Below are 15330 nucleotides of genomic sequence, written 5' to 3'. Positions count from 1 at the left end.
TCCGTCCTGAGTACCTTAAGTCTCTGGATGTTGTGGGACTGTCTTGGCTGACACGCCTCTGCAACATCGCGTGGCGGTCGGGGACAGTGCTTCTGGATTGGCAGACCGGGGTGGTGGTCCCTCTGTTTAAGAAGGGGGACCAGAGAGTGTGTTCCAACTACAGGGGGATTACACTCCTCAGCCTCCCCGTTAAGGTCTATTCCAGAGTACTGGAGAGGAGAATTTGACCAATAGTTGAACGTCGGATTCAGGAGGAGCAGTGTGGTTTTCCTCCTGGTCGCGGCACACTGGACCAGCTCTACACGCTCCATCGGGTGCTTGAGGGTTCATGGGAGTTTGCCCAACCGGCCCACATGTGCTTTGTGGATCTGGAGAAGGCGTTCTACCGTGTCCCTTGGGGCACCCTGTGGTGGGGGGTGCTCCGGGAGGAAAGGGTCTGGGGTCCTTTGCTAAGGGCTATCCGGTCCCTGTACGACCGCAGCAGGAACTTGGGTCGCATTGCCAGCAGTAATTCAAACCTGTTTCCAGTGCACGTTGGCCTCCGCCAGGGCTGCCCTTTGTCACCGGTTCTGTTCATTATGTTTATAGACAGAATTTCTAGGCGCATCCAGGTTGTAGAGGGGGTCTGATTTGGGAACCACAGAATCTTATCTCTGCTGTTTGCAGATGATGTGGTTCTGTTGGTTTCGTCAAATCAGGACAATCAGCGTGCACTGGGGCAGTTTGCAGCCGAGTGTGAAGCGTCCGGGATGAAAATCAGCACCTCCAAATCCGAGGCCATGGTTCTCGACCAGAAAAAGGTGCTTTGCCCTCTTGAGGTCGTTGGAGTGTCCTTGCCTCGAGTGGAGGAGTTTAAGTATCTCTGGGTCTTGTTCACGAGTGAGGGACGGATGGCGCGTGAGATCGATAGACGGATCGGTGCAGCATCTGCAGTGATGCGGTTGCTGTATCGGACCATCGTGGTGAAGAGAGAGCTGAGTAGGGGGGCAAAGCTCTTGATTTACCGATCGATCTACGTTCCGATCCTCACCTATGGTCATGAGATTTGGCTCATGACTGAAAGAACGAGATTGCACGTACAAGCGGCCGAGATGAGTTTTCTCCGCAGGGTGGCTGGGCGCTCCCTTAGAGATAGGGTGAGGAGCTCAGTCACTCGGGAGGAGTTCGGAGTCGAGCCGCTGCTCCTCCACGTCGAAAGGAGCCAGCTGAGGTGGCTCAGGCATCTTTTCTGGATGGCCCGTGGACACCTCGCTGGAGAGGTGTTCTGGGCACGTTCCATCGGGAGGAGGCCCCGGGGAAGAACCAGGACACGCTGGAGGGACTACGTCTCTCGACTGGCTTTGGAACGCCTTGGGGTTCCCCCGGAGGAGCTGGGGGTGGTGTGTGTGGATCGGGAGGACTGGGCGACTTTGTTTGAGCTGCCCCCGCGACCCGACTCCGGAAAAAGCGGAAGAAAATGGATGGATGGATGGGTAAATCTGTTATAAACATAGGAATAAATACTGTAACAGGTGCAGACAAGAAGGAAAAAACACGCAACTGTGACAATGTAAACAGGTCAAATAATTACCTTGTTAGACAGCTCAAAATGCAGCCCAGCTGCAGCTTTCTGTGTGATTCAGGAAGTGATTAGAGCCGTTTTCAACAGGCAGTTTGCAGAATAAAATGATTAATCCGCCACGAAATAATTATTTTATATATGCAGCATCCAGCGCAGAGCGCATGGCAGCCGGTAGAACAAAGAACGGCATCCAGCTGTGAACACAGCGCATCTGATTTGCATCTGCCACAAATCAGATGCAAAGCAGCTGTAATAAAAACGCTTTATTGGTGGCCAGTCTGTATGCAGTCGCTACAACTTATTTTAGTTTGTGATGTGGACTATTTAAGCATAAAAATTCAAAAAGAAAAAATAATATAGCACCTTCAACTGCACCACAGACTAAAACAGTTAAATGTGGTCTGTTAAACATTAGGTCTCTCTCTTCTAAGTCCCTGTTAGTAAATTATATAATAATTGATCAACATATTGATTTATTCTGCCTTACAGAAACCTGGTTACAGCAGGATGAATATGTTAGTTTAAATGAGTCATCACCCCCGAGTCACACTAACTGCCAGAACGCTCGTAGCACGGGCTGAGGCGGAGGATTAGCAGCAATCTTCCATTCCAGCTTATTAATTAATCAAAAACCCAGACAGAGTTTTAATTCATTTGAAAGCTTGACTCTTAGTCTTGTCCATCCAAATTGGAAGTCCCAAAAACCAGTTTTATTTGTTATTATCTATCATCCACCTGGTCATTACTGTGAGTTTCTCTGTGAATTTTCAGACCTTTTGTCTGACTTAGTGCTTAGCTCAGATAAGATAATTATAGTGGGCGATTTTAACATCCACACAGATGCTGAGAATGACAGCCTCAACACTGCATTTAATCTATTATTAGACTCAATTGGCTTTGCTCAAAATGTAAATGAGTCCACCCACCACTTTAATCATATCTTAGATCTTGTTCTGACTTATGGTATGGAAATTGAAGACTTAACAGTATTCCCTGAAAACTCCCTTCTGTCTGATCATTTCTTAATAACATTTACATTTACTCTGATGGACTACCCAGCAGTGGGGAATAAGTTTCATTACACTAGACGTCTTTCAGAAAGTGCTGTAACTAGGTTTAAGGATATGATTCCTTCTTTATGTTCTCTAATGCCATATACCAACACAGTGCAGAGTAGCTACCTAAATAAGTGAAATAGAGTATCTCGTCAATAGTTTTACATCCTCATTGAAGACAACTTTGGATGCTGTAGCTCCTTTGAAAAAGAGAGCTTTAAATCAGAAGTGCCTGACTCCGTGGTATAACTCACAAACTCGTAGCTTAAAGCAGATAACCCGTAAGTTGGAGAGGAAATGGCGTCTCACTAATTTAGAAGATCTTCACTTAACCTGGAAAAAAAAGCCCTCTGTAAAGCTAGGACATCTTACTACTCATCACTAATTGAAGAAAATAAGAACAACCCCAGGTTTCTTTTCAGCACTGTAGCCAGGCTGTGTCAGAGCTCTATTGAGCCGAGTATTCCTTTAACTTTAACTAGTAATGACTTCATGACTTTCTTTACTAATAAAATTTTAACTATTAGAGAACAAATTACTCATAACCATCCCAAAGACGTATCGTTATCTTTGGCTGCTTTCATGATGCCGGTATTTGGTTAGACTCTTTCTCTCAGATTGTTCTATCTGAGTTATTTTCATTAGTTACTTCATCCAAACCATCAACATGTTTATTAGACCCCATTCCTACCAGGCTGCTCAAGGAAGCCCTACCATTATTTAATGCTTCGATCTTAAATATGATCAATCTATCTTTGTTAGTTGGCTATGTACCACAGGCTTTTAAGGTGGCAGTAATTAAACCATTACTTAAAAAGCCATCACTTGACCCAGCTATCTTAGCTAATTATAGGCCAATCTCCAACCTTCCTTTTCTCTCAAAAATTCTTGAAAGGGTAGTTGTAAAACAGCTAACTGATCATCTGCAGAGGAATGGTCTATTTGAAGAGTTTCAGTCAGGTTTTAGAATTCATCATAGTACAGAAACAGCATTAGTGAAGGTTACAAATGATCTTCTTATGGCCTCAGACAGTGGACTCATCTCTGTGCTTGTTATGTTAGACCTCAGTGCTGCTTTTGATACTGTTGACCATAAAATTTTATTAGAGATTAGAGCATGCCATAGGTATTAAAGGCACTGCGCTGCGGTGGTTTGAATCATATTTATCTAATAGATTACAATTTGTTCATGTAAATGGGGAATCTTCTTCACAGACTAAGGTTAATTATGGAGTTCCACAAGGTTCTGTGCTAGGACCAATTTTATTCACTTTATACATGCTTCCCTTAGGCAGTATTTTTAGAAAGCATTGCTTAAATTTTCATTGTTACGCAGATGATACCCAGCTTTATCTATCCATGAAGCCAGAGGACACGCACCAATTAGCTAAACTGCAGGATTGTCTTACAGACATAAAGACATGGATGACCTCTAATTTCCTGCTTTTAAACTCAGATAAAACTGAAGTTATTGTACTTGGCCCCATAATTCTTAGAAACATGGTGTCTAACCAGATCCTTACTCTGGATGGCATTACCCTGACCTCTAGTAATACTGTGAGAAATCTTGGAGTCATTTTTGATCAGGATATGTCATTCAAAGCACATAACTGCTTTTTTGCATTTACGCAATATCTCTAAAATTAGAAAGGTCTTGTCTCAGAGTGATGCTGAAAAACTAATTCATGCATTTATTTCCTCTAGGCTGGACTATTGTAATTCATTATTATCAGGTTGTCCTAAAAGTTCCCTGAAAAGCCTTCAGTTAATTCAAAATGCTGCAGCTAGAGTACTGACAGGGACTAGAAGGAGAGAGCATATCTCACCCATATTGGCCTCTCTTCATTGGCTTCCTGTTAATTCTAGAATAGAATTTAAAATTCTTATTCTTACTTATAAGGTTTTGAATAATCAGGTCCCATCTTATCTTAGGGACCTCATAGTACCATATCACCCCAATAGAGTGCTTCGCTCTCAGACTGCAGGCTTACTTGTAGTTCCTAGGGTTTGTAAGAGTAGAATGGGAGGCAGAGCCTTCAGCTTTCAGGCTCCTCTCCTGTGGTTCTCTCCCTCAGCCCCAACCAGTCCCAGCAGAAGACTGCCCCTCCCTGAGCCTGGTTCTGCTGGAGGTTTCTTCCTGTTAAAAGGGAGTTTTTCCTTCCCACTGTCGCCCAGTGCTTGCTCACAGGGGGTCGTTTTGACCGTTGGGGTTTTACGTAATTATTGTATGGCCTTGCCTTACAATATAAAGCGCCTTGGGGCAACTGTTTGTTGTGATTTGGCGCTATATAAATAAAATTGATTGATTGATTGATTGACATGATAGGCACACAAAATATCCATTTTCCACACTGTCCCAGTCCGCTGCCAAGCCACAAATCCCTGTCAGTTGTGGATATCAGCAGATGACGGCAAATATACAGCGCATAGATTGAGTATGTTTGAGTATGTCATCCGCAGCCAAAATTTTGTGCAGCTCAAAAATCCTGGAAACGGAAAAACGTGCCTCTGTGGATAATTGCAGACGTGTGCGGGTGTTGGCCGACTCATACAAGCATGTTTCACGCATATTGCGGATGTTAAGCGAATATGAGCCAATTTTGTGCGCAATCCATACACAAATCCTCCTAAACGCCAGTGGGACAGTGCGCACTTAAACAGTACGACACGATCACAAAAGGGTTTCTACAAAACGGTAGATGGTGAACAGCTTATGATTTGGTGGTGGGAAAACTTCAGAAGGTTTCTTTTTTTTTTTTTTTTGCTTTAATCCCTGTATTTCCTTTTCTTCCTCCTGTCCAGTCCCCAGTCTGCTTAAAAATATGGTGCAAACAGGTGAGGTTTTGTCTGAGAGCGTATGTTTGTACTGCTTGTTGCCACGTCCAGCACACTCTGGGTCCTGAATGGCAACCAACCAGTGAGGCAACTGGTCCGTCTGTGCAAACCAGAACTATTTAAAGTTCAGTATTTTTTGACAGTGTTGTTGTTTTCAATTCAGTCCGTCAGACACTGAGTGTTTGGTAGGTTTGAGCTAAACGACTTAAAGTGTCTTTGTTGGTGAGGAGAGTTTTACTATCCTTGACTGTGCAGACAGTGCTGTGATCTTTATAGAATCAACAGATACTCTGATTGCAGTATGTGAGGAATCAGTGTGAGGATGTGTGATTGTCCTGGATCAAAACTAAGATCCAGGGTTTCATTGATTTCCTGGACTCAACCGTCAGAGATGTTTCTGTGTTTGATGAAAGTGTTGAACTTGTAGAAGCATTCATTTGTCTCTGTAGTTTGATTCATGTCTGTGGTTCCTTGACCTTTGAGATGGAGAGAATTTGCAAACAGCTTATGGAGTCACTGCACAGACATGTTTGGTGATACTGTTGTTACTAGTGCTGGGTTAAAAGATTGATTTGCCGATTTTAAATTGATCCTCATTTTAATTCCCACAGATCGATTCATACATCCAAAGATCAATTTTTAAATATATATATATGTGTGTATGCACTTCTCGCCAGCGTTAACAGCATGCCTGAAAAAGTGATGCTGCAGTTACAGTGTTTCTGAGGGTGTGTAACGGGAATGATCATTTCTGTACTTTGATTGTGGATGTGCTGGTTCTGATTTGGAAGCAGCGCGTTCACAGTTTATCCATCAGCCTCTGTAGCAGTGTTCTCCTTCAGCGTGCTGCACAGCGAGAGTTTTGTAGGGGAGACCAGGGCCATTCTTCCCCAGAAATCTATTGTCTACATTTTGAGGGCCAAATTTTGTGAAGTAGTATTAATATGTTGCATAACTAGACAATCAGGTAACAGCTCAAAAAAATGGTTTTACTCTGTTTCACTAACCCAAATCGATAGTGGATTGAATCTAAATGACTAATTCTGTTGGGAAAGTGTAGGAACACGGACCCACAACAGGGGGCGCAAATGAACGGACAATGGAGGAAGTCAAATAACAACACTTTACTGTTGTGAATAAGCACAACAAACACAACAGATTACAACAATAGACAAAGAAGTCAATTCACAAAATGTGTCACGTGGGCAGGCTCGAAGATAAGAGACGTCTGTCCAAAGCAGAACCGGAACCACACGATTTCCTCCGCCACCGAACCCCGGGAATACTGGAGCCGCCAAGTCCCGAACTCCCAGGTGGCCACTGCCTCCGCGTGTCGGATCTGGTACTGCTGGCGAGGAACAAAAACAGTTAAATGTGGGTGCGTTTGCACCCAGCAACCCGTATGGCGGGGAAAACCACCTCCACCTCTCGTCGGAAGAATGTCTGCTATTTAACACACAAAAGTAACAAAGTGTTAATGTCAAAAAGACAACACAGTCGGCTGAGTACTGTACCTCCTAGGTAGAGCGATATCTCGGCAAAGAGGTGGAGATGTCCTCTTGCTGATATACCACTGCTGATCAGATGATTGGTGACAGCTGTCGTAGGCGATAAGTGACAGCTGTCACCCCGGCTGCTCCTGTGAGACAGCAGCGCCCTCTGGTGCCTGGAGCCCGCACTCCAGACAGGGCGCCCTCTGGTGGTGGTGGGCCAGCAGTACCTCCTCTTCAGCGGCCCACACAACAAATTCCGAATCTTAAGAATTGGAATCTAATGGATTCTTAAAATTTGAATCAATATCCAGCCCTAGTTGTTACCTGTGCAGTAGAATGAAGGTCCCAGGCGTCAAGGTCCTGGTGCTACTGGTCTTACTGTATGGGTGTACAATGCTAATCACATTACGACACTACTATAACACTTTAAGAATCTAAACAACAAACAAATATTGAACTCTAAGATGAGAACACTCCTGTGTTTACTGTGAATGAGAACTTTCTTTTCTCTACCATATTCATTTTCCCAGTAAACGGGCATCATAAGCATTATTCTTGGATTTCTGTTTTGCTCAGAATGATCAATAACAGTGGCTGACCCAGATTTGTCCCTTGTGGGTTTATCCTCTTGTCTTTTATTTGTTATAGATGCTTACACAACATCTGAAGTGACATATGCTTGGACTCGAAACGCGTCTGACTCTGTGGTGGTAGAAGGGGAAAGCTCCCGCCTGAACCAGTATGACCTCCTTGGACAAACAGTCGGACAAGAAACCATTGAATCAAGTACCGGTAAGCTTTTCGTAAGGATGAGGTGTAGCTGAGCAGGGATTAAAGCCAACCTCCTTATGCTACCTGCTGACCTGATGATGAGCTGAGTCCAGTGGACTAAATGTTTCTGTAGCTCAGCTGGGTTCTGCTGATAGTGTAACACCATGCAGTTCAGTGTACGCACACTGCTGTTTGTCAGCTGTAGATTTAATCATGCTTGTTACTTGCACACATGGTTTATGTGATTTCTACCATCCCACAATATCAGACTGTGAAGATTTTGTCTTTGCGTGGTTGTTGAACTTCACCTCCTATGTGCTGCAGAATTGCTTGCAGCAAAAATCCTTTTTGGGGTTTGTTTTGTTCAACTCACTTTATTTGACCTGAAAAATGGAATTAAGTGTTCTGATTTTGATTCATTTTGAGTTGCACTCTCTCATCTACGTTTGGGCTGGCAGCGAGACCTAAAGGCCGTTTTATTGGCGAGCTGTTCCATTTTACAGGAGAGGAGCACACAGTTATTTTAAGTGGTCAAGAAGAGAAAAGTGTTGACATGTAGACTTAAAAAACAATGAGAGCTGAGAGACAAATGGACACACGCAGAGGAGTTCCAAGGAATTGGTGATATACTGTATTCTTTGGTGATTTTTAAACTTTTGGTGCTGCCCAGAGACACTGAAATGTTTTGACTGCAGAGATGTATGGAATAACAAATTTATGTTCTGGGCACACATGATAATCCAGCGTGCACAGAAAATGGAGTGTTTCTTTTAAATGGAGCTGCAAAGGCGACAAACCAACTGAGTGTTAGAGCGACAAGCTCATTAGTGAATATGATTATTGGATCAGACTCGGGGAAACAACAATGTTAGAAGTTGTGTGAAGGTCGAGAAGCTGGTGAAATGTTTTTTTGAATTCTCAGAAATTACATCAGTAAATGATGACGGTAAAGTTTTGGAGACGTGGTGCCTTGGAGCTTGGCTGGTTCAGATACAGAAATAGAAATCAGCTGTATCAAAGACAGCCAGTTGTCAAGTTTAATTTATTTATAAAACAGTTTTACAAGGCCTATATAATGCACAAAGTGAAGTGAGAAAACAAAGCAGGGGGAGCAGATAAAATCAGGCCTTAGTGCAGCAGATAATGAGGAGCAGAAATAGAACGAACACATTTTGTTTAAACGCACAAACGTGCTGAAGATGCCAAAACAAACGATAGAGATGCACACGTCTTTAGGTATTTCTGTATTGGTGGATTCAACACAGCAGACTGTGTGTTGAATCCAGCAGACCGTGAAGTGATATATCATCGTGATCTAAGTTGAGGTGTGATGAAGTTTAACATCATCCTGGGTGACATCTTAAAGGATCGTAGGCATGATGATGATATTCCTTGTGGTTAGCCGGACACACACAGGATTACTGAGCGAGTCTGTAAAACGTTCATAAGTAAAGCTCTGCTTGCACTTTCATGCATCCCACAAAGTCACGGTGTATAACTGTGAAGATCACGGATGCCCACGGGTGTGATCTGGCACCCTGTTTGATGCCATAATGTGCCCAGCTCATACCCTGCAATGTCTGCAAAAACAACAACGGCGTGCCTGTAGTAAGACTTTAACTCAATGTTCCAGGACACCTCCCGCTGATGTCACAGCATGTGCAGCTCTGCAAAAATGCAAGGGATTACAAAAGTAATCCAGGGTTAAAAGAAGATGACAGCACACAGTGATGCATATCGCACTTCAACACCATCCTGGACCCTCTGAGGTTTACCAAGTTAAAGAAAAAGGTTCAAACCATGAGCTTCTATGATGCATATCAGTGAAAGTGACTGAATATTTGGTTCTGATAGATGCAGGTGAGGACCACTGTTGCCACTCCTCAGTAAGGAAAGTTGATACTGGCTGTCCTAAAATTTGCTAAATGATGTCATCACCTAATTTGCATAATTGTCCATATGCATGTAATTGTTATTGATGCTGTAGCAGAGAGGAATAACATCGTGGGAGGGACAAGAAGTGACTAAACAAATAGCCTAAATACGAGGTCTATTAGAAAAGTATCCAACCTTATTATTTTTTTCAAAAACCATATGGATTTGAATCACGTGTGATTACATCAGACATGCTTGAACCCTCGTTGGCATGCGAGAGTTTTTTCACGCCTGTCGGTTACGTCATTCGCCTGTGGGCAGTCTTTGAGTGAGGAGTCGCCCACCCTCTCGTCGTTTTTTCATTGTTTAGGAATGGCTCAGAGACTGCTGCTTTGTTTGATCAAAATTTTTTCAAAACTGTAAGGCACAACTGAGTGGACACCATTCGATAAATTCAGCTGGTTTTCGGTAAAAATTTTAACGGCTGATGAGAGATTTTGGTCTGGTAGTGTCGCCGTAAGGACGGCCCACGGCGCCTGACGGCGATCTGCGCTTCGAGGCGGCAGCGTCTCACCATTTCAAGTTGAAAACTTCCACATTTCAGGCTCTGTTGACCCAGGAAGTCGTCAGAGAACAGAGAACTTTCAGAAGAAGTCGGCATGAGTTTATTCGGACATTCCATTGTTAACGGACATTTTGTAATGAAAGAACGTGCGGGCAGAGTCACATATTGGGCCGGACCCGACCGCGGGGGGTCGTGACAGGAAAACACCTCCGTTGGAAACCTTAACGGGCAAGTTGGAACATGCCCAAGCTGTTAAACAATTTCTCAGTTACTCACTTGTTGAAAGCCATCAAAAGCTGCCTGAATTTTACAAATGGTTTTCAACACGGAGGTGTTTTTCCTGTTGCGGCGCACACAGAGTCGTCACGGAAATGACTCAGTGAATTTGCGCGCACGTCTTTCATTAAAAAATGTCCTTAAAGAGTGGAATGTCCGCATAAAGTCCTCATGCCGGCCTCTTCTGAATCTTCTCTGTTCTCTCACGACGTCCTGGGTTAATTAAGCCTTAAATTAGGATGTTTTCAGGTCGAAACAGGCCGACGACGGCGCCTGGAAGCGCTGCACGATGTCCCGCTCCGTGGGAAGTCCTTACACCGACAGAAACACCCCATAATCTCTCAGCCGTTAAACTTTTCACCAAAAACCAGCTTAATTTCTCGTATAGTGTCCACTCGGATATTCCTCACAGGTCCAGAAAAAATGTTGATAAAGCAACGCGCGCCGTCTCGAGCAGCGTGTGAAACAAAGGAATTCAGCCGAGAGGGCGGGACCACATCTCACTCAAGGCCTGCCCACAGGGAAATGACGTCACCGACGCGTGAAAAAACTCACGCATGCGCACGAGGGTTCAAGCATGATTGGTGTAATTGCACGTCATTCAAATCCATATAGTGTTTTAAAAAATAAAAAGGTTTTTTCTGATAGACCTCGTATGTTAAGAACAACTGAGCTTTCGTCTGTTGATTCTTGGGCTTGGAACCAACAAAAGTGCCCCAAAAGAGACACTCTAGAGGAATGACGTGGGTTTTTTTGGAGTTGTTGTTTTTTTTTTCTAGTTTAGTTTTTTTCACTTTAGTTTTCTTAAGTCTGATATTTAGTGCAGTGATTTATTTATTTATTTATTTATTTATTTTTGACAAAGAAAAAAAATCTTCCCAGAATTGACATGACACACAGGCAGTTAATGGACATTAATATGTATATGTCAGCGAAGCTCTTCTGCATCTCACCACATCATTTAGGCTCTTCAGGCTTTTTTTTTTTTTTGAGTAAATGCTTCAGGGGAGCATTAGCATGGCTAAAACGTTTCAGACCCTCCCCACACCTTTTTAAGCATTTTTCTTTATACCACTTCATCAAGAAGCTGGATTTTATATTTTTAATTAATTTAAATCAAGTTGTATACATTTTCTTTCAGTTTGAATTTAAGAAAGATGTCTTTAGATGTATTTTTTTATTTGTATTTGAGATGGCATAAACAGATTAAAATGTGTGAAATGCCAAGTGTTCCAGTACTGCTGAGTACAGTTGAGAAACACTCTGTGGCATTTGTATTTTTACGTGAAATGCATCATCATGGTGTCACTCAGAAACCAAAATTAAGAAGTTATTTAAGTCCTTCGGACAGCAAAATTAAGAGGTTATTTAATCAACAGCTGCCTGCTCGTTTAACCCTTTATCTACGGCGATGGTGCCCACGCCATATTTTCCATATGCATATTTTTTTACCATAACTCCGCCATAGTTTGTCCAATCCGAATGATTCAAAGTGCATTGTTAAGCTAACACCAAGGGCTTTCCAATGACATATGGTATATTACGGTAATCATAAGCCTGTGACGTCATAACGCAGAGGAAAAACACGGAGGTTTCACACTACTGCGCCGCTGATTCTCATTACCGTAAGTTCTCATGTAAGCCCTCAATCTGAAAAATTTAAACACTGACAGCAAGCCAAGAACCTGTGCTTTCCAACAGTATGCTATATGTTGCATATATTATGGTAAAGTGCGTTCGGTGACTTTTGAAACGAGGAAAAAGTATGAAAAAGAGCGCAAAAGTGACAGAAAAGTACAGAGACAGACAGCAAACATAAATGTAGTAATTTTTGAGGAAAAGGCAGAGTGTTAGTGTCATTTGTGAAGGTGTGTGTGCGTGTTTGTGTGGGTGTGATGGCTCCATCAGCCACAAGCCATTGCCCGGTGGCAACAAGCAGTGGAAACCCAACTTGCCAGCGATCCACAAAGGGGCGGCGTTCTTGCAAGGTGTGCAAGAGGTCAACCTGCTGGATGTGCAAACTTTGTAAAATTGGCCTCTGTCTTCAGCCAGACAGAAACTGTTACAAACAGTACCACACTGACTAATTTTGATTCTTGGTTATATATTTGTATATAGTTTGACACTTTATTGTTTTATTCATATTGTATAATTTTGCACAAAATGAGTGATCAAATGAGTGATTTATTGCACATTTTAATAATACAGATAATGATTTATATATTTATATATAGTTTTGCACTTTGTTTGTTGTTATTCATATTGTTTGGTTCTGCACTTTAAAATTGGTTACTTTTTGCATATTTTTGCCTTGTAAAATTTTTACTTTTGCACTGTTTCTGCACTGTTTGAGTTCTAGACACACAAAATTAATTATTTTAATTGTAAACACTTACAGCTTCCAAACTTTCTATACATAACAATCATTTTTCACTAAAGAACTGAAAAAAAATCAAGTTCGTTTGTGTTTTTTCTCATTTGAAATGCTAAAACTTACAAATAATGTGTATAAATAGTTAATCAGGTGTAATATAATTGAAATTCAGGTACTCTTGGAAAAGGCTACCAAAGCACACAAACATAGAACATTATTTCTTAATTTTATTGCTATAATAAAAAATTATAACCAATCGTCCATTTATAGCCTCAGTAGGTAAAGGGTTAAAAATCACTGGAGACACGTGCATATGTAAGACAGCCCGAATTAAAGGAGAAATGCTGCTTTTAACAACCTGGACCTCATTTCTGGCATAAAATACGGTTGTTTACTCACCAGTATAACTTTGGTGTCATTATTAGTCCCTGGTTCAAACGACGTGTTCAGTTCAAATCTGAGGCAAACATTTTTCTTCTTCTTATCAGGGCGGGTGGCTGCCCGGCACCTGGAGTGCTGGACCCACAAAGCAGACACCCAGACTAGGCATTGGTGTGAAAGAAATCATGGTCTTTATTCCAGGCTCTGGTATGGCACGCATGTGATCAATGAGCAGAGCAGAGGTACAATCAGGGTCAGGCAGATACACAGTCATGGACGAGCAGGGTTCAGTGGCATGATCAAACAAAGTCATCAGAGAGGAGGCAAGAGGTGTGGTCTAGGAGAACGGAGCAAAAAACATGGTACACGGCAAGGCAAAAATCAGGACTGAATACAGAAGGCTGGAGAGTGTGCAAAGACAACAAACTGGCAGGGGAGTGATGGCTGGGAGGTGTTTAAATAAGACAGGTGTTAACTAGGTGCACGTGAGAATGATCTAGAAAGGAGGCGTGGCTGGTAGACAAAGATTATACATGGGGCAAGATAGTGGGGAAGGGAGTGCACAAAGTGGAGTGATGTCAGGTACAAAGATGCGAGAACAGGTTCAAGAATGTTAGTGAATGGAAACACTAAACAGACTGAATCAAAGTGAGAGACAAGACACAAGGCAGGTGCAGTGATGTGAAGTGAGAACATAATTGGATATAAGTGATGGACGAAGACATAATGGCAGGTGCAGGTGTGGAGTGAACCTAATCAAAAGGGAATAAGGGTAAGCTGAGAACAGAGCTAATAACAGAATAGAATGAATACTACTATGAACAGGACTTTGAATCAGGCATGAACTTGAGCACTAAAAGTGAACCAAGATATAATAAGTACAAGAGAAAAACTATATGAGGACTGATCAGAAAATAGAAACTCATTACTAAAGCAAAACTAAACAGGAACTGACTAATTAACAGAAAGCAAAACCCGATATTAAAGTACAACAGAAATGAGAGCAACAAAAATAAAGGGATGATAGCTAAATCAATCAATCAATCAATCAATTTTATTTATATAGCGCCAAATCACAACAAACAGTTGCCCCAAGGCGCTTTATATTGTAAGGCAAAGCCATACAATAATTACGTAAAAACCCCAATGGTCAAAACGACCCCCTGTGAGCAAGCACTTGGCGACAGTGGGAAGGAAAAACTCCCTTTTAACAGGAAGAAACCTCCAGCAGAACCAGGCTCAGGGAGGGGCAGTCTTCTGCTGGGACTGGTTGGGGCTGAGGGAGAGAACCAGGAAAAAGACATGCTGTGGAGGGGAGCAGAGATCAATCACTAATGATTAAATGCAGAGTGGTGCATACAGAGCAAAAAGAGAAAGAAATACTCAGTGCATCATGGGAACCCCCCAGCAGTCTAGGTCTATAGCAGCATGACTAAGGGATGGTTCAGGGTCACCTGATCCAGCCCTAACTATAAGCTTTAGCAAAAAGGAAGGTTTTAAGCCTAATCTTAAAAGTAGAGAGGGTGTCTGTCTCCCTGATCTGAATTGGGAGCTGGTTCCACAGGAGAGGAGCCTGAAAGCTGAAGGCTCTGCCTCCCATTCTACTCTTACAAACCCTAGGAACTACAAGTAAGCCTGCAGTCTGAGAGCGAAGCACTCTATTGGGGTGATATGGTACTATGAGGTCCCTAAGATAAGATGGGACCTGATTATTCAAAACCTTATAAGTAAGAAGAAGAATTTTAAATTCTATTCTAGAATTAACAGGAAGCCAATGAAGAGAGGCCAATATGGGTGAGATATGCTCTCTCCTTCTAGTCCCCGTCAGTACTCTAGCTGCAGCATTTTGAATTAACTGAAGGCTTTTCAGGGAACTTTTAGGACAACCTGATAATAATGAATTACAATAGTCCAGCCTAGAGGAAATAAATGCATGAATTAGTTTTTCAGCATCACTCTGAGACAAGACCTTTCTAATTTTAGAGATATTGCATAAATGCAAAAAAGCAGTCTTACATATTTGTTTAATATGCGCTTTGAATGACATATCCTGATCAAAAATGACTCCAAGATTTCTCACAGTATTACTAGAGGTCAGGGTAATGCCATCCAGAGTAAGGATCTGGTTAGACACCATGTTTCTA

At 42.4% G+C, this 15330-nt stretch overlaps 1 protein-coding gene across 1 annotated transcript in view; it reads left to right on the top strand.

The window, feature by feature from the left end:
* Positions 1–15330, top strand: part of LOC117520653 (gamma-aminobutyric acid receptor subunit alpha-2) — a 159850-nt gene that overhangs the window by 91724 nt on the left and 52796 nt on the right. Inside the window, exon 7 of the mRNA XM_034181961.1 lies at positions 7593–7740. Coding sequence (XP_034037852.1) covers positions 7593–7740 — 148 coding nt within the window. The remainder of the gene's footprint in view (positions 1–7592; positions 7741–15330) is intronic.

Source organism: Thalassophryne amazonica, chromosome 11 (assembly GCF_902500255.1).
Source record: "Thalassophryne amazonica chromosome 11, fThaAma1.1, whole genome shotgun sequence".
NCBI lineage: Eukaryota > Metazoa > Chordata > Actinopteri > Batrachoidiformes > Batrachoididae > Thalassophryne > Thalassophryne amazonica.
This window is presented reverse-complemented; position numbering and strand designations above follow the sequence as displayed.